This window comes from Hydractinia symbiolongicarpus, chromosome 2 (assembly GCF_029227915.1).
Source record: "Hydractinia symbiolongicarpus strain clone_291-10 chromosome 2, HSymV2.1, whole genome shotgun sequence".
NCBI lineage: Eukaryota > Metazoa > Cnidaria > Hydrozoa > Anthoathecata > Hydractiniidae > Hydractinia > Hydractinia symbiolongicarpus.
Window position 1 is genome coordinate 28,349,130 of NC_079876.1, and position 24,360 is coordinate 28,373,489.

A 24,360-nucleotide genomic window follows, 5' to 3' on the forward strand; every position below is an offset into this window, starting at 1 on the left:
ACAAGGTATTACAGTGTATTACTAAATACTACAAAGTATTACTGAATACTACAAAGTATTACAGTGTATTACTGAATACTACAAGGTATTACAGTGTATTACCGAATACTACAAGGTATTACAGTATATTACTGAATACTACAAGGTATTACAGTGTATTACCGAAAACTACAAGGCATTACAGTATATTACTGAATACTACAAGGTATTACAGTGTATTACTGAATACTACAAGGTATTACAGTGCATTACCGAATACTACAAGGCATTACAGTATATTACCGAATACTACAAGGTATTACAGTGTATTACTAAATACTACAAAGTATTACTGAATACTACAAAGTATTACAGTGTATTACTGAATACTACAAGGTATTACAGTGTATTACCGAATGCTACAAGGTATTACAGTATATTACTGAATACTACAAAGTATTACAGTGTATTACCGAATACTACAAGGCATTACAGTATATTACTGAATACTACAAGGTATTACAGTGTATTACCGAATACTACAAGGCATTACAGTATATTACTGAATACTACAAGGTATTACAGTGTACTACTGAATACTACAAAGTATTACAGTGTATTACCGAATACTACAAGGTATTACAGTGTATTACTGAATACTGCAAAGTATTACAGTGTATTACCGAATACTACAAGGTATTACAGTATATTACTGAATACTACAAGGTATTACAGGGTATTACTGAATACTACAAGGTATTACAGTGTATTACTGGATACTACAAAGTAATACGGCATATTACTAAGTACTACAGTATACAATACGGCATATTACTAAGTACTACTGTGTATTACTGTATATTACAAAGATATTACATTAGGCAGTAGTATGTATTAAAAACATCACGACGTTGATAAATTGTTTAACGTCGCGTGTCGGATGCAGTTGAGCTGTCGTGAGGAAAGGAATACGACAATGTCGGGTACACGGCCATCTGTCGATGGAAAGAAAGTGTGCGCATGCGCCGGGTTTTTTAAAAATCACGCGTGGTTTCCGAATTCCATAATGGCTTCCTGCGCTCAAGGGATGCCGACGCAGCGAAGAATATCTTTAAAAAACATGAAATTTTAGGCCCCGTGGAAAAGAGAGGGAGCTTGGTCAGCTTTTTTTAGAGAAATAAACCATGCCGGATGAACGAAAGCCCAAAATAGCAAGTTCTTTTGGCGATAGGCTGCGGTGACACATGGCTGAAAAAGACAACCTGGATTCGTCTTGGAAATGTGGTTGCAAGGAAATCGAACACGATATTTCAAGTTCTACCCAAACTAGGAATATCAGGTAAATTTTTTTTGATAGAGTATTGTTTGGAGAACTTAATTTGATTGGAGTGATGTTGCTGTACTTTTTTTTGTGAGCACCATTATAGCTCAAAGGTAGCCAAAAAATTTTAAAATACCCGAAGTAGCCATATTTGCTATCATCTAATTCCATTATAATAAATTTTAGAAATACATCCTAGAAACATAACATGATAGCCACGCACAGTACAGTTAGGCTGCCATCAAAATATGTTATGTTTGCTCCTCCGACTGACTTGCTTGCGGTGATAAAAACCCGAGTCAACAAGTCGAAGAAAAAAAAACGGGAATTTTTTTTCCTTTCCTTTGGATGCTGTGATATCTTTTTATCTATCCAATCATATTTAATTGATGTGCTTTATAATTGATTGGAAATTAAAAAGAAAGAGAACAAGCCATCAGTTGGCTTATGTGGTATAAAGGGTCTGCAAACAATGTTGAGTAGTGCTATACTGTTTTTTAGTCCAGGGAACAAATTTAATTGCTCCTATCTGAAAATCCCTAGGAAAAAACCGACCTACTCATTTTCTCATTTTTGCAGGAACTTAAGGACACAAACATAACATATTTTGATGGTGGCCTAAGTGTCATTTTAGTGTCATTCCTCATGTTTTCTTTTCCTAATTGAGGGGCGAAGCACTTGCGACCTGGGGTGGACACGTGTCAGGTGTTCGTTCATCATTGCTTGCAATCGCTTTGTGGGAGGCTTCATTTGACAATAAGTAGCCATCAACTTGTTGAATGTTGGATGAATGCTCTCTGCACCCTGCTCTCCATAAAAACCAAATGCTGTACCCCATCTTCTGACAAAATCAATCGCATGATTTTCCAGCATGTGTAACTTTGGCGTAATCGACGCATCTGGCCAAGTTTTTCGGTAAAAGTTCATGAAGTTTTCAATTGCAGTTTCTATAAAATAAATAGTCTGCAAATTACTCTGTAGCAACATTCAAGCACATATGCATGACACACAGCAATAAGCTCTCTTTTATGAATTTTGATTGTAGTTTTTTTGGCATAACATGGAAAAGTTATTCATAAAAAGGTACCTAAATCATTCAACATTTTCTCGTCAAATTTCTCTCTACTGTTCATTAACGCATGACATTGTGCATAGTACCAGAAAAGCTTCTTGAACTTAACACAGATTCCAATGGCTTCTTTATGAACATCTGTACCTCTATATCCCATGTGACATATCAACTCAGGTATCGAGTTACAAAGTTTCATGATGTTATCATCCTGAAAATTAAATACACATATTGTGTAACCTTGGGTGGGATAATTATTTTGTTTCTAGCATGGCCTAAGCAACAACCAAGCAAAAAAAAGCATAATTATATAGGAAGGTGGTTGATATTACTCTGGATTTACTACTATAATTATTATATATAAATTGCAAATCACCTTGAGCATTTTATGCACATGGTTGCCAACAAAACTCCGCCCGTGGTACGCTTGTCGTTCAACATTCAACAGTTTTAAAGTTTCATCAAGTTTCCTTGTACAAGGACCATCCCATCGCTCTGTTCCTGACTCGTTTTGAATTTTTTCAGCCTCGTTAGACTATGATAAAAATTTTAGCACAAATATGTTACAACAGGTCTTAACATGATATTTTTTTGATTTTGACATAGATTAACTAGTAAATTACCATTTAATAATTGGCTGTGTAATCAGTTTTTTTCATTTTTATTTATGTTAATTTTTTGAAATTGACAGACTTATGAACAAAAAAGTGGAGACATTATGTATATACCTTTTCTTTTAACTTGTTACTTAAGAATACTATTCTAGGCTCATATATGTTCCGGAGTTCATTTGCATTTTCGGGATTTCGAAAAATTTCAACAGCCAATGCCTGATTAACGAGTTCAATCTTTTCCTCGCAGTCTTTTATAACCCACTTACAATCTTTCAATTTCTGGCATCTCTCAATAAAAGTTAATGCATCAGGATCCAAACTTTGGCCATTTGCTGTCAATTTGATGTCCAAATCTGAGCAAGCAGTTTCAAGCATATTAAATATTTTAAGGAAGGTTCCTAAGGAGATGTGTAGTGCAGGCAATGCAACCTAAAAATACGGTTATTAAAAATTATTTAGGAAATAACTATAAAATTAATTCCACTGAAGAATTGTCTTATTTCACTTCCAAATTCACTTTAATTGGAATTCTGAAAACATCAGATTGAATATATACCTGGTCAATTGGAATGTTGAATAACCGTTCATGAATTACATTGTTAAAGTGTTTGGCATTTTTGATGTCACCTCCTGACTGGCGAAATGCCAGTAAGTCATCTGTCAAAGATTTTAAAGTTCGCTGGGTAACTGCTTCTCTTTCAGCTTTGGGCTTCTGCATTTCTTTTTTTGTAATGTGGCAAAATAAACAGTTATGCCTCCCTGAAGAAATATATATTATATATATTTAGTGAACAGACATTTGGAATTATTATAAAGTTTAACTTGGAATATAAACTCTCTAACTAAATTTGTTTAACTTCAAGTCATTATTTTCACTTTCTAAGTTTCACCCTGAAAAAGTAAGATATAGCTAAGCATACCATTAGCTCCAGTTATCCCATATGCTACGCACAAGAACTCATAATCTCCACACATAAATACTCTAATGCATCTTCCTCTATAAGAATAATTAAATCTAACTGTAAATCTATTCACTACTGTATTGCTACTATGACTAGTTTTGGAAAATGAGCTTTCTATTAATTACAACCATTATAGTCAAATATTTGAGCTTTGCAGACGTGATTAGTTTATGGACTATGACAATGTGTTTGCTATTACCTCCATTTCATTTGTTCTAACTGGTCTATTTGTTTGGTGAATCTGGACAAACCAACCATCAAGTTAGATCTATAATCTTTGGCCTCAAATATGCTGAAAACCACTGTGTTATCTTTATTATTAGGCTTTGATGAATTACACAGCTGGTAATTCATCTTAAAAGATTTGCCGCCATGGTCTCCTCCCAACTTTATTTGGATCTCATTATTCAAGAATGAATGGTCAACCATGAGATTGCTTCTATAAAGAAAAGAAGATATTCACCATCTGCAGGTACAACTGTAATCCTTGTTTATATAATTTGAAACACAAACTTACTCTGCCAATGAGTCTAAATGATTAACAATGTGTTGTGGTAATTCATTTATATAGGCCCATGGAGCTGTTTGGATTGTAAAAACCCCCTTCATATCCTTAACTGGGAATGTAAATGGTGCATCTTCAACTATAACATCCTCACCACACCACGCTTTTGCAACTTGTCTTTGCTTGTTATGTGATGCAGGCTGTATGTCAAATGTTTTCAGCCATCTGTAAGATTAAAATATTTTTGTTTAGAAGAATTTAAAATAAATCACATTAGGGGTGTCATAATAAAAGTTTTGGGGTATACTCACCTGCCCATTGTCTTCAATTTCTCCCAAGGTATACCCATATCAACTTTCATAGCCACTAATGATTCAGCATCAATTTTTGCTTGAGGAATGCTTGCGTTGCTCAAGATAGATTGTCTGTCGTTGGAAGAAAATGACTTAACAACTTTTCCAGTTTGTTTAATAATTGCATTTTTAGTTTTTCCAGATGTTGCAATTAATTGATTTTTTAAAAATTTGGTTCTGTTTTGAATAGTTTTTGTACTTGCAATATCACTTTCTTTTGTAGGTGTTGGTGTTGAAGTCATAACCAATGGCTGAAAATAATTCAAGCTTTCATTATATACCACCCAGAAAATTTTTTCACACAAACGTCATTTTTGAAACACCAGAAAGCATAACTAGTTTCCAGAGAAACGATATGTCGTATGTGAATGGAGAATATAATGAATAGACCTTTTCTGTCAACACCTGTGTTTGCCTGTTGCCGAATAAACAGTGTTCGAATTTAATTTGAAATATGTTATGTATATGTATAGTTTATATTAATGTGGGTTTTTAAGAAACATTCCAGGCTCAAATGGTTGATTTTTCAAGAAACATTGAGCCTGCCTTACAAAACCAGTTTCTTAAAAAAAATGTGTACTTACTCTACCAGCTGTTTTGAATACAATGCTTTTATTTGGAAGTTTTGATTCGGCCATTTTTTTCCTGATGATTTGCAAAACTGCTTCATCAGATTTTGCATCATTGATTGTTGGAGATTGACTGATGCACGATGCCTCATGCTGTTTTTTTTCTTTTTCTTCGTCCAAATTAAATAAATGACCACATCTTTTACATTTGGTCGATAACATTTTTGTGAGATTTTGTATCTTTTTTGATGGATTAATTTGGTTGCTTTTTATAAGCAGTTTGCATTGAGGGCATTTCCAGTCCGTTTCTCTCCTACCTTCAATATTGGGTACCAAACATTCTAAGCAGAAGTTGTGCTCACAAGGCATTATCCCTACAGGTCTTCTAAGAATATCCTTGCACAAAAAGCATATAAATTCTGGCAGTGACTTATTACAAGAGAAATCCTCTCTGCTGTATCTCCTTGGTATGATATCTTCCGGAGTCTTTTCGTATAACACCTCAGTCATGTGTCGTGTCCACATACTACCATCTTTCGGTGGTCTTCCCACACTTTTAGATTTGGTTTTTTTTCCACCTCTTGATTTAATAGACCCCAATTTGCAAGTGTCACAGTCACTTGGATTATGTGGAAACCATGATTTCACATTTAATATGGGTGTTGTATTTTTGGTTTCCACATTTTTCATTAAAGAGTAGCATTTTAAACAAATTTTTCTAGGGTGTACTGTTGGATGGTCCCCTTTTAGGTCTATTCTAAAGGCTTTTTCAATTCTTTCAGAAAATTTTGTGACGGATAAGGCATTTCTTAGGACCTTGCCAGTATGCTCCTGACAAATTCGACACAGTTTTGTTAAATATATATTGTGTTGACTCTCTGGGTCAGCCATCTTTGTGACAAAACGAAAGTGAAATTTCAACTAAAAGTTGTGGTTGCAAAATCTTGTATCACCACGTATAAAAAAAGTACAGCAGATAACTGCAACTGGAATTAGATCATTGAATAGTTCCTTTAACTTTCAGGATAAATTTTACACCGTTCTTTTGGGTAGAATTAGCGCAAATATATGACAAAAATGAGCAATATTTGCTATAAGGCTAGCTAGCTTTCAAGTTTTTTGTGTTTTGTTTGGGCGCGAATCCGGCTGAAATGATTGACATTTTGGACGGTGTGGTCACTCTTACCAAGGTTAAAAATACTATTTATCCCGCTAGCCCTCCTACAGATTGGTAAATGGCATTTAAATCAGTTAGGTCAATAGCTATGACGTCATCAAGACATCAAATTTTATCGTACGGGATTTTAAAAAAATTGGCGCATGCGCACACTTTATTTCTAGGTTTCCTCCGATTTAAATGGCCGTGGGTAAAGGTGAGGTTGTGTTAGAGGTTCAAGTATACGACATATTCACAGACTATATGGATCCTTCCATGAAGTGCTTCCCGTATTTTGTCTGTCTCTGCGCAACATGGCGGAGCAAGTAGCGAGACCCGCCGAAAATCCCCGCGGCCCTGCAGCTTTATTTCGAATCCCCGGCAGACCCCGTTTTTTTACCGGCCTTGCTTTGCCGCTCATTGTAATAAACCAATCACGAGGCTCCATTTTCACTAATGACCAATCCAAGTGCTTCGCGGCCTCAACATGCCGACGGGAGGAAACATGCTACCCCTAAGGCCATTTTGGTTTGGAAGTGATGGTGTGAAGTTTGTAGGTTTCCTTTCAATCCTCCTTATTTCTTCTGAGTACTTTTTATCCTATAGGATTATTTAGTTTGTTTTCACATGTTAAGGTGAATATTTCATCACGTTTTCTAGCTACGTATAAATCTTAAACATACCAATTTTAAGTTTTTGGCTAGCTACAAAACGTACATTTTGAGGCAGCTAGCTATAGCTAGCTTTATTTATTCCTATACTTTTAAAGTTTTTATTCAGTTTGGTATACTATTAATTATTTTTATGTTGAAGTTGGGTCTACCTAGCTAGCTCCTCTTTTAGCTACATCCTGCTAAAAAGTGAAAGTAGCCAAATGCAGTTTGGCTGCAAGTGAAAGTAGCCAAATGCAGTTTGGCTGCAACACAATTCTTAACAATTCTTATGCTAAATGCAGTTGGCAGCGGCCACTTTTATTACTGATTTAAAAATTTATTATGCAAAATAAAATTGCTGAGTAATTTTTTAAACTGAACCGGGTTAATGCCAGGCTGTTCACTGATTTCTTTTAAAACCGAAGCGATAAGGATTTTTGGAAAATGGTATTACCCCTATGCTCATGTATGACACGATTCACCTGTTAAGCGCTCAGCCTGGTGTTAACGACGGGCTGTTTCCTGTGTTTTTATTTAAACCGTTGTGATAAATTTTATTTGGAAAATTTTATTAAGCCTGTTACTCATGTATGACACAATTTACATGTTAAGTGCTCAGCCTGGTGTTAATGACGGGCTTTTTCCGTGTTTTTATTTAATTCGTTGTGATAAAGTTTTTTTACCTGCAATAAACATTCAACCTGGTGTTAACAACAGGGTGTTTTGTGTGTTTTTTATTTAAATTGAAGTTGCGATAAGTTTTTTTGGGAAAAGGCTATTATGGCTATAACGCATGTGTGACACCATTTACCTGTACTAAGTGCTCAGTCCGGTGTCATGATTAATTTGTTAAGGTTTACTGAAACGTACTCCGCAAAATAAAATAATATTGACTATTTTCTTTTCTTATGACGGGGTAACAACAGGTTGTAAACTGTGTTTTTATTTCGGTTAAAGTTGCAGTAAAGTTATATATATACAATTATTTTAAAAAGTACATTACAACCGAAACACTATAATGTGGTGTGAGCTTTACTCAATTCACGACATATTCTGCATACCTGTACTAGAGCACTCCAATTATGGAGTTTTTTTAGTTTTTTTATGGGGTAACGACTGGATTTTTCCTGTGTTTTAAGTTAAACCGAAATTGCAGTAAAGTTTTTTATGAAAAGGGTATTATGCGTTCTCGGCCCACTGTCATGATTAAGTTTTGAACTTTTACGGAAACTTATTCCGCAAAATAAAATAATATTGCCCAGTTGTTTTTGCTATGGCGGAGTAACAACGGTTTGTAAACTGTTTTAATTCAGCTTTTGTTGCGGGAAATTATTTTTTTTAAAAATATCTTACAGTCGCAACACTGCAATGGTGTGTGCCCTCCACTTGATTTACGACATACTGCATACCCGTACTAAAGCGCTTCACCTCACCGGGTCGCACAGTTTGCGGTTCTTATTAAGCGCTCCTCAAGGCGTTCAACAACAGTTACTTGTGGCTTAACCCGGCGTTTCGACGGCGGGTCTCCCGGCTAGTTTAAAACATATTGTTTTAAATTAATTTCAAACATGGCTGTTTTATTTATTTCTAAATACTTACTGTATAACTGAATAAAACAATAAAGGGATTTTTTTCTGGTCAAAATAAAAAATAAAAATTATATTTTCACATCGATCTAGTTATAAGAGGAGGATAGTGAGTTCACAACTAAGATTACTTATTTTAATTAAATAGTAAACCTCGCAAGCTCGGGCTGTACTTTGGCCTTGCACACCATCAAAACCGGTCAGTATCTGCTTAAAGACGCTGTACTACGGTATGTTGTAGTTCTCGTACAGTGCTGAGAGTTTTCTATGTTCTCGTTTACATAGCTTACAATATTTTAGGCAAATGAAATATTTTTTCGAGGACCAGTGCGATAATTTGTTTATTATATAAATTGAGCATGAGTCCATGTGTTTGACATTGTAGGTATGTTATTCTTCAATTCCAGTCATGCTTCATAAAGTTCTTTAAATTAATTGCAAGACATTATATGTAATTTAATTTATGATTGGTTTCCTTATTTTGAATAGTAGTAATATTGAAGTCTTTTCTTTCTTAACTCGGAGATTGGGGGTACTGGCGCCTATAACATCGGTTGTTTGCATGGACCTGACTGCGTTCGGTCCATAACGTCACAACCTCGGTCGCTATTTTCCCGTAGCGCCCGGCTAAAGGGTTTGTAAGCCATTAGTAATCTTTTCTGAACTATTGTATTCTAATTTTTTGATCTAAAACTATACAATAATAACAGGCAAAGTCGATGTGTTCATTTCCCTCTGATGGAGCCGAAAAAATTATGTGTCAAACGTTAATGGACAACGTCACGACATCAATGACATTAAGTTAACGAATTTGAATTAATAAAACTATTACAATGCACTTAGAACTTTAAGGCCAAAACGGGGTGGTGACATCAGTTATTTTTCACCGCGTAGGTAACTAGGGACAACCTGGGACCAAATTGGGTTAGTTTCTTAATCTGAGGTTCTCGAATCTTTTTCGAAATGAACGGGTCAAAAAACCTTCAAACCACAAAATCTTTGTAACCGTTGGTTAAAAGTTCATGATCCTATACATTTCCGTAATCAACGTTTCAAGATCTATATGATGAAGGCAACAGGTCTACAAATGTCTAAAAAATATTTTAAATTTTAAGAAGTTCCTGCTGACGTCAGCAAAATTTTATTTCCTTGCATTATTTTGATCAGCATATCAAGCTCTACACAGCAGAGGCAACGGGTACACAAATATTTGGCAATTTTTTTTTAATATATGTTGCTGACGTCAGCAAAACAACAAATCAACTTATTTTTCCATAGTTCTCCTGCCTTAGTGGATTTTTCTACGGGTCTTATAGACTAGTAACAAAAAATAAGCTTAATGAGAACATTTTCTATTTGGATTTAGTTGTAAGAGAAGAGCAGATTTATCTGTTTTTATTGCATGTTGTGATGCAGATAAAACTAATGAGTTGTTTTTCTATTATTTTATCATATTTTTTCTACGCAACGTCTTGATGAAGTTAAACTTAACTTTCTTAAATACTTTCCCAATGCTCCAACAACATCTTTTACTAAGCCGACGTTGTCAAATATGTAAATTTCACAGAAATAATTAGCATCTAAGACATCTCATTTCACCTCCTTTCTGACAAGTAAAACTTATGTTGAGTCACGATGCATCGATATAATTAAGAGTGTGTTAGAATTTTTGCTTGGAAAAGCAGTCAGATATTATTTTTTTTCTAACATGCGCAATACATAATATGCAAGCACTTAGTGGATTGTTGGCATCACTGGTACCCATATTAATAAGACTTTTGACTCTTGCCAAATGCATTGTTAGGAAAGTTAGCAGAGGTTTGAAAATAACAAGACTTAACAAAATCAAATAGATCTGGACTTCCCAATAAATCCAATAACATCAACTAACTCTACGACATGAACAAACCAATTACACTACTACTCTCTCTGACCCAACATGCATATGTAATTTCATTTAGATTAATTGACAATGGCAACTCAACAACACACAATTGTGGACTCGTGGATAAATTCGAACTGAAGATAATTGTATCTTCTGCGGTCTATAGCCCTTTGACTTAGTTTTTTTTGCCGTATTCGCTGCTATAATCCCTTCGTTTATAGTTTATTCGTTTATAACATATTTTTTGTTTAAGATACTTTAAAATCTTCATTAAAGTTGAGAAAGCCGCGCAAGCACAGTAATCACTTAATAACCGCCTAAGATGTAAATCTTTTTCCCATGCTAAAAGCCAAACTGAAAGGATAGATTCACACTTCTATAATTTTGGCTTGATTCGGTTGAAATTTGAATCCAAGGCCTTCAGGAGTGGAAGCGAACGCTCTACCAGTCCGTTGTAAAATGTAAAGAAGTAAGTTAAGGTCAAGGTGAAAAAAAAACTTCTTGTCGTGAATTAAAAAATGTTATTTAGTAGTTATCGCTCAATGCCAAGGAATATATCGGAAAATTTTTTTTAACTTTTTTGTGTTCTGGTTTACATATTTTACGAGGCTTTAGGGAAGTGAAATAAACAAGAACTAAAAAACGAAAATAATATGACGTTATATTTCGAGAACAAGTGTGAAAACTAGTTTATCATATAAACCGAGTATAAATCACTGAAATTTGGTATACCTGTAATATATTCATGTTAATTCAATACAAATTAGTTGAACTGAATTAAAGCAATCGAATTAAAGACTAAACTCCTTCAACGCGCAATAGATATAACCTCACTAACCTAAAGTTACAGTTAAACTCAAAACCTCTACGGCGGAGAGCGCAATTCTATTTAATGACTATGTTGAAACAAAAGAATAATTCAACTGTGAATATTTATGATTGATTTTTAGTTTGTTTCGTAAAAATAATTTTTGGTTTACTGACAAGTTCTCGTTTTTCAAGAAAATGATAACTTTTCTCAGCCAGTTATTAACCGAATCAGGAAAAAAATATCAGCTTTTTGCACGTTCTTGCAGCCAGCCACTCAAAGAAAATTATCAATGCACTGTAGAACTGAAAAATAAGTAAAAAATGCACTCCTTTCTCGTTTAGATTAGCCAAAAACAGTGCTAGAAATACTCTAACCATATGATAACGATAATTAAAAATCGTTTTCTCTTACTCACGTATTTATCTATTATACTATATACTTGCTTACAACAGCTAATATTCACAACTAGCCGGGAGACCCGGCGTCGAAACGCCGGGTTAAGCCACAAGTAACTGTTGTTGAACGCCTTGAGGAGCGCTTAATAAGAACTGCAAACTGTGCGACCCGGTGAGGTGGAGCGCTTTAGTACGGGTATGCAGTATGTCGTAAATCAAGTGGAGGGCACACACCATTGCAGTGTTGCGACTGTAAGATATTTTAAAAAAAAATAATTTCCCGCAACAAAAGCTGAATTAAAACAGTTTACAAACCGTTGTTACTCCGCCATAGCAAAAACAACTGGGCAATATTATTTTATTTTGCGGAATAAGTTTCCGTAAAAGTTCAAAACTTAATCATGACAGTGGGCCGAGAACGCATAATACCCTTTTCATAAAAAACTTTACTGCAATTTCGGTTTAACTTAAAACACAGGAAAAATCCAGTCGTTACCCCATAAAAAAACTAAAAAAACTCCATAATTGGAGTGCTCTAGTACAGGTATGCAGAATATGTCGTGAATTGAGTAAAGCTCACACCACATTATAGTGTTTCGGTTGTAATGTACTTTTTAAAATAATTGTATATATATAACTTTACTGCAACTTTAACCGAAATAAAAACACAGTTTACAACCTGTTGTTACCCCGTCATAAGAAAAGAAAATAGTCAATATTATTTTATTTTGCGGAGTACGTTTCAGTAAACCTTAACAAATTAATCATGACACCGGACTGAGCACTTAGTACAGGTAAATGGTGTCACACATGCGTTATAGCCATAATAGCCTTTTCCCAAAAAAACTTATCGCAACTTCAATTTAAATAAAAAACACACAAAACACCCTGTTGTTAACACCAGGTTGAATGTTTATTGCAGGTAAAAAAACTTTATCACAACGAATTAAATAAAAACACGGAAAAAGCCCGTCATTAACACCAGGCTGAGCACTTAACATGTAAATTGTGTCATACATGAGTAACAGGCTTAATAAAATTTTCCAAATAAAATTTATCACAACGGTTTAAATAAAAACACAGGAAACAGCCCGTCGTTAACACCAGGCTGAGCGCTTAACAGGTGAATCGTGTCATACATGAGCATAGGGGTAATACCATTTTCCAAAAATCCTTATCGCTTCGGTTTTAAAAGAAATCAGTGAACAGCCTGGCATTAACCCGGTTCAGTTTAAAAAATTACTCAGCAATTTTATTTTGCATAATAAATTTTTAAATCAGTAATAAAAGTGGCCGCTGCCAACTGCATTTAGCATAAGAATTGTTAAGAATTGTGTTGCAGCCAAACTGCATTTGGCTACTTTCACTTGCAGCCAAACTGCATTTGGCTACTTTCACTTTTTAGCAGGATGTAGCTAAAAGAGGAGCTAGCTAGGTAGACCCAACTTCAACATAAAAATAATTAATAGTATACCAAACTGAATAAAAACTTTAAAAGTATAGGAATAAATAAAGCTAGCTATAGCTAGCTGCCTCAAAATGTACGTTTTGTAGCTAGCCAAAAACTTAAAATTGGTATGTTTAAGATTTATACGTAGCTAGAAAACGTGATGAAATATTCACCTTAACATGTGAAAACAAACTAAATAATCCTATAGGATAAAAAGTACTCAGAAGAAATAAGGAGGATTGAAAGGAAACCTACAAACTTCACACCATCACTTCCAAACCAAAATGGCCTTAGGGGTAGCATGTTTCCTCCCGTCGGCATGTTGAGGCCGCGAAGCACTTGGATTGGTCATTAGTGAAAATGGAGCCTCGTGATTGGTTTATTACAATGAGCGGCAAAGCAAGGCCGGGAGAAAAACGGGGTCTGCCGGGGATTCGAAATAAAGCTGCAGGGCCGCGGGGATTTTCGGCGGGTCTCGCTACTTGCTCCGCCATGTTGCGCAGAGACAGACAAAATACGGCTATTATAATAGAGATAGTGTATTGCAGCTCTAATAGATTAGATCTAATCTTTTCTGAACTATTGTAATGTTTTATGAACTATTGTAATTATTTGATCTAAGTCACAATTAATAAGCTTAATGAGAACTTCTTTTTATTTAGTTTTAGTTGTAAGAGGAGAACAGACAATTTAAGTAAGGAGTTTAAACAAGGAAAATAAGGAAGGTAGGCTTTATCTGTTTTTATTGCATATTTTGACGCAGATAAAACTATGTTTTCTATTATTATACCAATATTATTTTCTTTCTATTATTACATTATATTCTTTTTACCTATCGTCTTGATAAAGTTAAACTTTGTTTTTATTAAATACTTTTCCAGTTTTTCATCAACATCTTTAACAAAACCGACTTTGTCAAATGTTTAATTTTCTTCCACCATGTGCAATACATAATAAGAGTTTTCACTCTCGCCCAATGCATCGTAAGAACGTTTAGCATAGGTTTGTAAATAACAGACCCAGAAAAATCCAATAACATCAATTAACACTAGGACATGAACAAACCAATGACACTACTAATCTGCTCCAACTTGCATATGTAATTTAATTTAGACTAATTGGCAATGGCAACTCAACAACCTACAATTGCGAACTCACCCGTTCAATCGAAACGTGTAAAGATTATTTCTATATTTGGTAAGTATGCCAGCATTAGCGTTGAATTATCAATTGGCGGAAACAACAGAAATCAGTCTTCACAACTCAATTTTTAACTTCACCTTTACGAACATTTTTTTTCAATAGGAATCGTTCTAATCATTGCTGGTGTTCTCACTCTTGGGTTCAGTGCCAGCATATATGGAGTATTGCATATAGAATACGCCCCAATAAATCAACATAGCACTTCACTAGTTGCATCGTTATGGATTATTGCAACTGGTATATTGGGTGTGTGTATTCATTGCAAATCAAACAGTCGATGCCTAATCGGGACATTTAATGCTTTTGTAATTACGGCTAGCATTTTAGCTTTTGGAGCTGCTGCAACATCAGTAGCTGGAGTTGTGTGAGTAATATATATTTCATATATTGTGTGTCTGTTTTTAGGGATTTTTGTTCTTTATCTTTTTGATCCATCATTTTTTAGAAATTATGCTGAATGTAAACGATATGGATATTATAATTATTATGGTGACTATTATTTATGCTATGAGAGTCGTGATTACGGAACAGCTGTATATGCAGTGCTTTTGGTTCTACACTTGTTGGAGATAGCAATTTCAATCACAGTCACGGTGTTTGGCTTTAAAGCTTACAATTGTTGCAGTCACAATCCAGGTTAGTTTAGAAGTTTACTTATTTATTCCTTTATGTTAGTACAAAGAGGGAAAAAGTTATCCCTGCTATGATAAGGCGATCGCGATAAATGTCACTTGCTTTATTAACAGGTCCTATATAATTATTCACACCTTCTATTTTTCTGGTAGACGCTCATAGAGAATATCTTGGGTTAGGTTCTTGACATACCACATTGCTTAATTCAATGTAAAGTTAAAAAGGCAATAAAATAAAGACTTTATAAATGAGTGCTTAAGATCAAATCGTAGCATTTAGAATTTTTGAATGCCTTTGGAAAATGCACTAACTCTGCTTCAACATCAAGCGGAGGTATGGGAGAGTGCTGAGAATGTTGCAGGTCCAGAGGACCATAGTTAGAAACTGATCAATAGTTACATTAACGAGAGCATATGCTTTATTGGAAAGTTTATTGTTTATGATAGCGCCACGACAAAAACTATTTAACATAAAAAGGGCAGGATGTGATACGAGGACATGACATAAGAAAGTAAGGATCAAACAACAAAATTTGTCAATTTTAGGACAAGACTCGAATATTCAGATGTTTCAAGCTGCACCACAAGCTCTAATTCTGCAAACCTCTCCTCAACAACAGTATCCAATGTTTCAACCGCAGCAAAACCAAATGCTGGTTACAAGCACATCTGGTCAACAATTTATGCTGGTACCTGTCACGTCACAACAAACGCCAATTGTATCGCCAGTTCCACTAAACAACGAGAACGTTGTCACTGCCCCACCTTATACCTAAAAGAAGTTTTGATTCAATTAGGCACTAAAGTCCGACAGTGGTTCGTCGAAGTATCGTAAGAAACGGTCTTAGTAACAATAATTTCATTTTTTCTTATCACTGCGCACTGTATCTTTTAAAAGTATAAATAAAACGCATTCACTAAAGTGCTGTGTGGTTTCTCACGGTTGCTCTTCTAAATCCATTCTGCCAGTAACCGTCTCAGACAGTTATTGTTTTTAGCTACTTTAGGAATCCGTCAGTTTTAACACTTTATACTATGGAACTAGCAGAAGCGACATAACACACAAAAGAAAATTTCTTTTATAACTCAGTATAAGTTTAGCACGTGTCAGGTGATCGTAAATCGTAAAGCGTAAACGATTGGAAAAATGCCTTCTTATTTTAAACACGCATTTGAATAAATATCTACCTTTTAAAGGGTGTTACACCTTTTGTTACTGTTATAAAAACTTAATCCGCGAAATTAAATGGCTGACAGTTATTTTCAGCTGGACGGGGTAACGACGGGTTTAAACCGAAAATGCGATAAATTGTTATGGAAAAGGGTATTACGCATATACGCCTGTTCAAATCGGTTTAACTGTAAGCGCTTAACCCGGTGATAGCAACAGACTGTTTTCTAGGAAAAAGCTGTTACGTCTATGCGCTTGCACGACACGATTTACTTGAACTAAGGGGTCAGCCGACTGTGGCAATTAATTTTTAAACTTTCTCGGGAACATATTCTGCAAAATAAAGAAATGCTGGTCGACTCTTTTTGCTATGACGAGATAACAACAGGTTACGAATGTTTTTTACTTCAGCTAAAGTTGCTGGAAATATATTTTTTGATAAAGCATATTAGACCCGAAACAGTATTTATATAATGTTGTGTGCGCTTCACTTGATTATAGACATATTGCATTCATGTACTAAAGCGCCTATCAGAATGTGTGGCACTGTTTACGGCTTTTATTGATCGCTGCATCGGGCTTTTAATGTCGTGTAACACAGCTAGTTTTGGCTTAACCTGGCGTTTTGATGCTGGGTACTCCAACAGACTGTTTCCTTTGTTTTTATTCAAACCGAAGCTGTGATAATTGTTTTTTGAAAAGTGTATTACGCCTGTAAGGACGTGCAACACGGTTTGCCTGGACTAACCACTCCGTCCGTTGTTAGCAATAGACCGCTTCTCGTGTTTTTATTTAAACAGAACCTGCGATTAAGTTTTTAAAAAACGGATATTTTCCCTATATGCCCGTTCAACTGGACCAAGCGCTCAGCCCGGTGTGACGATTAATTTTAAACTTTCACAGAAAATTATTCCACAAAATAAAATAATATTGACCGATTGTTTCTGCTATGCAAGGGTAACAACTGTTTGCAAACTCTGCTTAGCTAGCGTTGCGGGAAAAAAAGAAAATATGTTACAGCCGCAGTTTACTGCTCTTATTAAGCGCTCCACAGAGTGTTCAACGCCGTGTCACACAGTTACTTGTGGCTTAAACCGGCTAGTGTATATCATAACACCCGAATACGTCTGTCTATCTGTCTGTCACGCAAAATGGTAACAGCGACTTTTTTAATCTTGTTAAGTCCTTTAAAAACCAAGGGGTTTGAAATATTTTATTTTGTTATATGTTAGCATGCCATTTGCTTTTATTCATTGATTAAAAGAAGTAGTTACGGTTTACATACTGAAAAAAATACCTATTTTATCAAAATCAAAAATCGAATTTTAAAAATTGTAAATATGACAAACGCCATTTTAAATATCACCCGCCGTACGCCTGAAAGTTATAGCAATTAAGGCGTGTTGGTGGACAATCTAATGAAATGGTGGTCATTTTGAAAGTTTGTAGGGTGTAGGTTGACCTTTTTGTTTTCTAAAAACTTTGTATTGCGCTTTTTATATATTTGCATATTAAGATAAAAAAACCACAGTTGGTTGCAACAGCGAGGCGTTGCGAAAGTCCGGCATGTTATTAATCTCCTTGTGAAAGAAGATCTTTAAATTAGACTCATTATTTTTCGTAAATACTTTTGACGGAGTTGTTTAAAATGTTACGCGATAACTGTTCTCTAGAAGTTGTTTCGCGTTGGTCTTTGCAACTGTAGCAGTCGCGTCTAAAGTTGCCTCCAGATGTTTTATGGCTCCATTTGAGTTATATAGCAATAAAATCATCCAATAAAGTCAACTTTTGAAACACTAAAGTTTAAACTTTTGATTACATGTTTTTGTTACTTTCTCCTAAATGTTTTTGATATTTTTGTTGAGCAAGCTCAATCTTTTACAGATAAAACACGTGCAAACTGCAACAAAATATCACCTCACTGTGGGCATGTTTCGTTAAAAACAAACATTAAGTTGAAATTTAATTAACATTTTTCTCGTACGCATTTCTCTTGAAACACATAAATACTCTTGAAACACATTTAAAACTTTACTTTTGTGCTTAGTTATAAGTACATATACCGGATTTGCAATTTCATTGTGATATGTAATTATGTCATGACAAATGCATAATTAGCAACGATTGCACGTGCTATAAAATTTTGTAAACAAAAAAGAAAGTTTAAATCATGTTATAAAACGACTTTCTGGAATCGGAACTTATTTTATCAGTTAAAATAAACATTAATCTCCCACAGATTTTGTCATAATTCGTCCGTGCGTATCCATCAATACTTTTTTTATGATCAAACTGGTATACTCAAGACTGAAAATATAGGTTAATATCACGGTTAAACGCTTATTTCCAAACGTATTGTTAAAGTGTTTACGAACAATGTTTCCCGTCTTATATTAGGGACATTTTCCATACAAATTTCAAATGCCTGCGACGTGTTCCAGTCTTATTTTCAGGAAAAAAGATATCCCCCATTAAAAGAGAATACGGCATTTGATCATATTTTTGCGAAAGAGACTCCGTCGAGCACCTCGCGCACTGATTCTTTGAAATTAAAAACAATAGAAAATTCAATAAATTTAAAGCATACAGAAATGAAATTGTTCCTCCAAGCTGAAACTTGATCACATGATTTACTCGAACTATTATGTAAATTCTCAGATATGAATTTAGACGTAAATTATTTAATAAACACCTGTGTAGTTTCCTGATTTTTCTTAGATTATTCAAGGGTGATTGATAGCGGACAACATTAAAACAGGAAGGAATTTATATAATTTTGGGGATTTTATTCCATAGTGCTCACTACATCTTTCGTCTAAACAGAAAAATTAAGGAAAGGTAAAAAGTCGCCCCAAAATTCATCTTACATTTTGTTAAATAAGCACCTGGCGGCGATTCTTACTACTTCCAATCAATGGCGTGTTCTTATTTTTTATATCTTATGATTTACTGTCAGCCTCCACTTGCGAAACTTTGGCTGAGTTATTAAGAAATCTTTTGCTGGTTATTAGCCAAACTCATACGGCGCGGTCAAGTTCGTCTGAATTCACTTGTAGGGAAAAAATCATAATGGCGGCGATTGTTTTGGTGTACTTGGCTAGATAAATAATAATAAATCGAAGAAAAACGTTGTATATTGCAATAGTATATAGTTTATTTATGATATCGATTATTAAAGTTTATAAACATGGACAATACAAAGGATGTTAGCAATTATAGCCGTGAAGAATGTTCAGAATGGCTAAAAAATATAGGTCAGTGTGCCACAGGAAATGTTCAAGAACTGCATATAAAAATTAGAAAGTTTATGCGATATCCTCGTTTAATAAAACGTCTAAGAAGCAAATAAAAATTACAAGCTTAGTTGTAGCTTAGATCCCACAGATATTCCTCCAACTGCAGCTAAATGGTGTAAAAAGGAAGAGGATCTACCACTTATCAATGAAGGTATAGTTAGGAACTACTGCAAAATAAAAACATATGGTAGTTTAGGCCAGCAGGAAAAGTCTATTAGAATGTTATAGAGTAGGAAAGGAAGGTTTTGTTAGTAACTGTTAAAACTTTAGTTGATAATTCGTGTACATATGTAAAATTTTCTAGTTTGTGTATTTTTATAGTTGGAAAACATCAAAGAATTTATTAATGACCAGATCTGTTAAACCATGACCAGTTTCAATAAAACTTTTAGGCATTTTCTTCCTTTAAAACCAGAAGGTGGTTTTAAGTCAATTTCATTGAAAATACCAGCAACAAAAATTACCCGACCAATAAATATCCGTTGCATGGTGCTTTTAGATATATCCATAAAAAATGCCATTAGACCTTGATGAACACCATGATAGGCAAATAGTCAAGACAGCTAGTAATTCTGTTGCTTTATCTAGTAATCTATTTAGTGATGGTGTGTGGCAACAGTCAGGATATGGGATCAGGTGAAAGAAAGGCATAAGACAGTCTAATAGCATGTTAAATTGGGCAATGTTAAACCACATAAAATTGAAAATTTGACGTATTTTTAATGTTAGAAAAAGTAAACTGTTTTGAAGTAGTAGACATATTATCAGAACGTATTTTTCTGTTATTATTTACCAATAGCTTGTTATGAAATTTCATTGTTGCAAGTTTCTTATTTAACCTGGTATTTTTTTCTTGGGATTCGGTAAGCTCTTTATTTAGTCTTCAGCATTTGCTTTTTCAAATTTTTTTTGTATGGTAACTTTGAGGGGTTACGTTTTCTAGAAGAGATATATGTACTAGACTTTGTTAGGGTTCTTCGTGCTTTTGATGAGGATGGAGTATTAATATTTTGGTTCATTATATTTCTGGCAGTTTCCAACTTTTGTTTAGCATTTCTTAATCTTTTTTTGTAAAGTTCTGTGGCTGATTTTTTTACCAAGTTATTAGCATTCTCATATTTCTGTTCAAGCTTTTGGAAATTTCTTTCTGAAACGACAACATCTGGCAAGTCTGTCACTGATAATCTCTCATTGGAGCTCCAGTGTTCACAGCAAGTATAACCATTTTTCCAGTTAATACTATCTGTTTTTAAAATCTTCCGATATTGCGATTTTAAAGATTCTAATCTAAACGATAAAATTTTAAAGGTTTCCCATCAATACCCAAAGTTGTGTGATTGCTGAAACACAAGACTGATGCACAAGACCACTTAACCATTTTTGTTGTAGTTTTTAGCTAGCTAACGTTTGTAATGACACCTTCCAGTTATTCGGAAAGGTCTTCACCAAGTGTTAAACTATACGATTATGCAGCTAAATGTTTATAATAACGTTATAACATAATATAAAGCTGGACGTTTTGTGTTTGACTCCATTTGCTTCACTTTAGAAGCCCAACAAACCCGCCATTATGGATTTTTTTTTCCACAAGCAAAACATTAGCGCCCATTCCTCCGGCCTGTGAATTTGGCTAATGTGCGCTTGTCCTAGATCCACTACAATAAAAAGTGTTCAAACTGACGGGTTCTATAAATTAACTAAAAAAGTGTCTGATAGATGTTTTTATCCGCAATACTCCATATTTGCTGGCACTGAACCCAAGAATGAGAACGCCAGCAATGATTAGAACGATTCCTAATGGAAATTTTCGTTAAAATTCAGTGAAAATTAATTCTGCAATTTGATAATTCGATATTTACAGTTGCATACTTACCAAATACGGAAAAATTTTTTACATTTTTAGTTCGAACGGGCGAGATCGTATTCGTGGGTAGTGCAGTTGCCATTGCCAAATAAACTGACAAAAGGCGTATGTATTTTAACGGTTTTCAAATGTAGTATAGTTGATTTGTTTACGACTTATTTTACAGAAAGCTTACAGAAGAAAACAACAAGCAATGAAAGTAATTAAAATTCAACTTGCCAAAATTCCTCGCATAAAATACTCTGTTTATCTCTGTAAGTAGATTTATTAATTTCAATAGATTACCCGTCTTTTCAAACAGTTGGAGATAAAAATGCTACTATTATAAAAGATACCTGCTGCTAGCAAATGTTCTTTGTTTTTTATAATACGCGAGCAAAACTTTACTAATTTTATAATCTAAATTGCTTTGCTTAGAATAAACTAACTAAATACTTTTTCATTAAGGCGGCTTAAATGTCAAAGTTGTGTACATAAATAGGACAGTTTTTGGCGATGTGTTGGAGTCGTTGTCCACCCAATTATCAAGCTATTTACATATTTAAATTTTCTGTTTTATATAACTAGAAGTAATTAAGTAATTATTATATCATAAAATCATAAGGAAACAAATAAATATTATGGTTCTGATTAAATCATTTTCTCCAATGGAGGCTTATCCTTTATTATGAATTTTCATTGTATATCTCACAATAAAAGACTCATCTTTCAGATAAGTTGCTATGAAAGCTAACTGATGTGTATCTGTTTTTTTTCAATGTCACTGTATGACTCATGTCATCACATGATTTTTTTTCAATTAAATGTTGAATCCAACCATTCGTCAAGAAACATTATTCTTTAACCAAAAAAGGTTAAGGTTAAGAGGCTAACAACTTCACCATATAAAAACGCTCTGGTATCCCACTCCAGATATTCAGTATTCCCATCCAAATCGACGCGGAGCTTTATATCGCCAAAACATAATTTCCTTGATTCGTCTCTAGCACGATAGCCAAAATAACCAATGAAGGACCACCACGTCAATATTTGTAATTCTTCTGGCGTTCCTTTTTACTTCATCGTTTTTAATTTCTGGTTCCTCCAGTGGTCTTGCTGCATTTGCTTTATTACCAAGACCTTATTGAGTTAGCATTTTGCGCTTTGCGACAAGAACTTTTCTACTTCGTTCAAATTCTACTCCTCTTCTTATGTTCATTTTACTCGACAGCACAATTTGTATAGAATTTTGGAAACTTGTCAACTCATCAGGTTGATAGTTGTCACTATCATATTATCCAGAAAGTTTGTTAAACTTCTTGGCGTACATAAAAAGCTGCATAACATTTCATCGAGCTTCCGTGCTGGGATATTTTCTATTTTTCTTTCGTTGTTGTTTTCCTTGTAATTTTCTGCAATAAATAATTATTAAATATCTTTTAGCGCCACTTTTGTCTTTATAAATAGTGTGTTTTGCCTTCGTGGATAAAAAAAGTTAGATATTTGTGTTTTCTTCACAGAATAATATGCAGTGAAATCAAAATGTACACCAAGATCGAATGAAATGTTGGTATCGTTAAAAGAATTGAAGAATCGTTTACGGTAAACCATCTTCAAATTGTTGCACAAAAAAGCTTTAATTGTTAACATTTTAATACGCCATTTATAATTTATGCACCGTACCTATAGTGATGCCTAATGGTTTCCCAAACTGGTCAGTATGGCTCCATACAAAGCCGTGTTTTAATAAGCGATGAACCAATCAAGTTATCATACTTTTCATATTAACCGGTTTTTGTATCAGTCAGGTAATAACCTCTAATACTAATATTTCGTTTAGTAATCACCCATGCAAAAACACATGGCTTAGTGACTGGCTGTACGTGTAACGACATAATAGATCGATAATACTTTAAAGAACTAGCATGTTTTAATTTTAAACTGATTCTGGTGGTAGAGCGTTCGTTTCTAGTGTGGGAGATCTTGTGTTCAAACACCGATCGAGTCATGCCCGAGAATAAAAAAGTGTGAATCCATCCTTTCAACTTAGCATTCAGCATGAAAATAGGATTGATATCTTAAGGGGTTGTCTATTTGAGCGTTTGCTGTGCTTTGACGACTTTCGTAGTTCAAATTGGAGCTTAAAATGCGCTAGAAGTCCCTCGCAGGACCTCCGTTGATAGCAGCAACCATAGGAACAGAAGAGGCCATCAGGGGCGTAGCCAGCGTCAGTCAGGCTCTGCGATCGACTGACCTACTTTTTTAATTACAACACGTCGTTTTTTTTCACCGCCACCGCCAACACATGGATGGGCGCACCAATTGTGCATCCGGCACAATTTTCCCGGGCAGCGCACACAAGCTTCGCGCTTCGCACGTCGTTTTCGCAAGATTTTACAGTATCCACTTTGTTTTGCAGGCCGAGGTGTTGAATCTCTACTTTGTTTCGCAGATAGTCTTTTTCGCAGGATTACCTGCGAAAATTATGCCTATGTACGGTCTTGTGTCTTTCATTTATGGTCATTTTAGACGCATCCTATTGGCTAGTAAATTTTGCAGAGAGGTTAAAAATTCGCTCCATATATGGCTATAGAACATACGCAAGAAAGTCAAAAAACAAAACAGAGCTAGCGAAGTTGTGAAGGTGAAGAAAGCATGATGCTGCTGTCAAACGTGGATCCCTATTTAGCTTTATAACTTGTATAGAGCTTCATAAAAACTCTCTATACTCGAATCATCCAATTTTTGTATCTGTATGTAAATCTTCAGATTTGTTTTCCTGTGTAGAAAGCACTTTCATGTTTTCAGTTAGCTAGCTATTCATCCTCTCTGTAACTGTGTAGACAGCAGATCTTGTAGCTATACAGAATAAAGCTATTCTTATAAGCCTTTATAACAGTTTATTTA

The 24,360-nt window shown here is 34.6% G+C and overlaps 3 protein-coding genes across 5 annotated transcripts in view; 1 reads left to right on the forward strand and 2 right to left on the reverse strand.

Moving 5' to 3' along the window:
* Positions 1-16,065, forward strand: part of LOC130630501 (membrane-spanning 4-domains subfamily A member 8-like) — a 40,920-nt gene extending 24,855 nt beyond the window's left edge. Inside the window, exons 1-6 of one of the 2 annotated variants that reach the window (XM_057444021.1) lie at positions 7,059-7,081; positions 13,971-14,033; positions 14,422-14,505; positions 14,614-14,875; positions 14,957-15,147; positions 15,690-16,065. In XM_057444021.1, the coding sequence (XP_057300004.1) occupies positions 14,433-14,505; positions 14,614-14,875; positions 14,957-15,147; positions 15,690-15,919 (756 nt within the window). In that variant the 5' untranslated portion in view covers positions 7,059-7,081; positions 13,971-14,033; positions 14,422-14,432 and the 3' untranslated portion in view covers positions 15,920-16,065. Of the gene's footprint in view, positions 1-7,058; positions 7,082-13,968; positions 14,034-14,421; positions 14,506-14,613; positions 14,876-14,956; positions 15,148-15,689 lie in introns of those variants that run through there. The other variant, XM_057444022.1, reaches the window with a different exon arrangement.
* On the reverse strand, positions 1,905-4,404 carry LOC130630499 (uncharacterized). The gene is made up of 6 exons (XM_057444019.1): positions 4,145-4,404; positions 3,540-3,742; positions 3,098-3,412; positions 2,746-2,904; positions 2,388-2,580; positions 1,905-2,247 (listed from the first exon to the last, which is right to left on the reverse strand). The coding sequence occupies exons 2-6, from the start codon at positions 3,699-3,701 to the stop codon at positions 1,937-1,939; spliced, it is 1,140 nt and encodes a 379-aa protein (XP_057300002.1). The 5' UTR covers positions 3,702-3,742; positions 4,145-4,404; the 3' UTR covers positions 1,905-1,936.
* On the reverse strand, positions 4,445-6,919 carry LOC130630500 (V(D)J recombination-activating protein 1-like). 2 transcript variants are annotated; one of them, XR_008982077.1, is made up of 2 exons: positions 4,762-6,919; positions 4,447-4,675 (listed from the first exon to the last, which is right to left on the reverse strand). XR_008982077.1 is itself a non-coding variant. In XM_057444020.1 (1 exon), the coding sequence occupies exon 1, from the start codon at positions 6,261-6,263 to the stop codon at positions 5,367-5,369; it is 897 nt and encodes a 298-aa protein (XP_057300003.1). In that variant the 5' UTR covers positions 6,264-6,919; the 3' UTR covers positions 4,445-5,366. The 2 variants fall into 2 exon arrangements, 1 of the variants encoding a protein (XP_057300003.1); XM_057444020.1 differs by having other exon boundaries at positions 4,445-6,919.
* Positions 16,066-24,360: the final 8,295 nt, after the last annotated feature.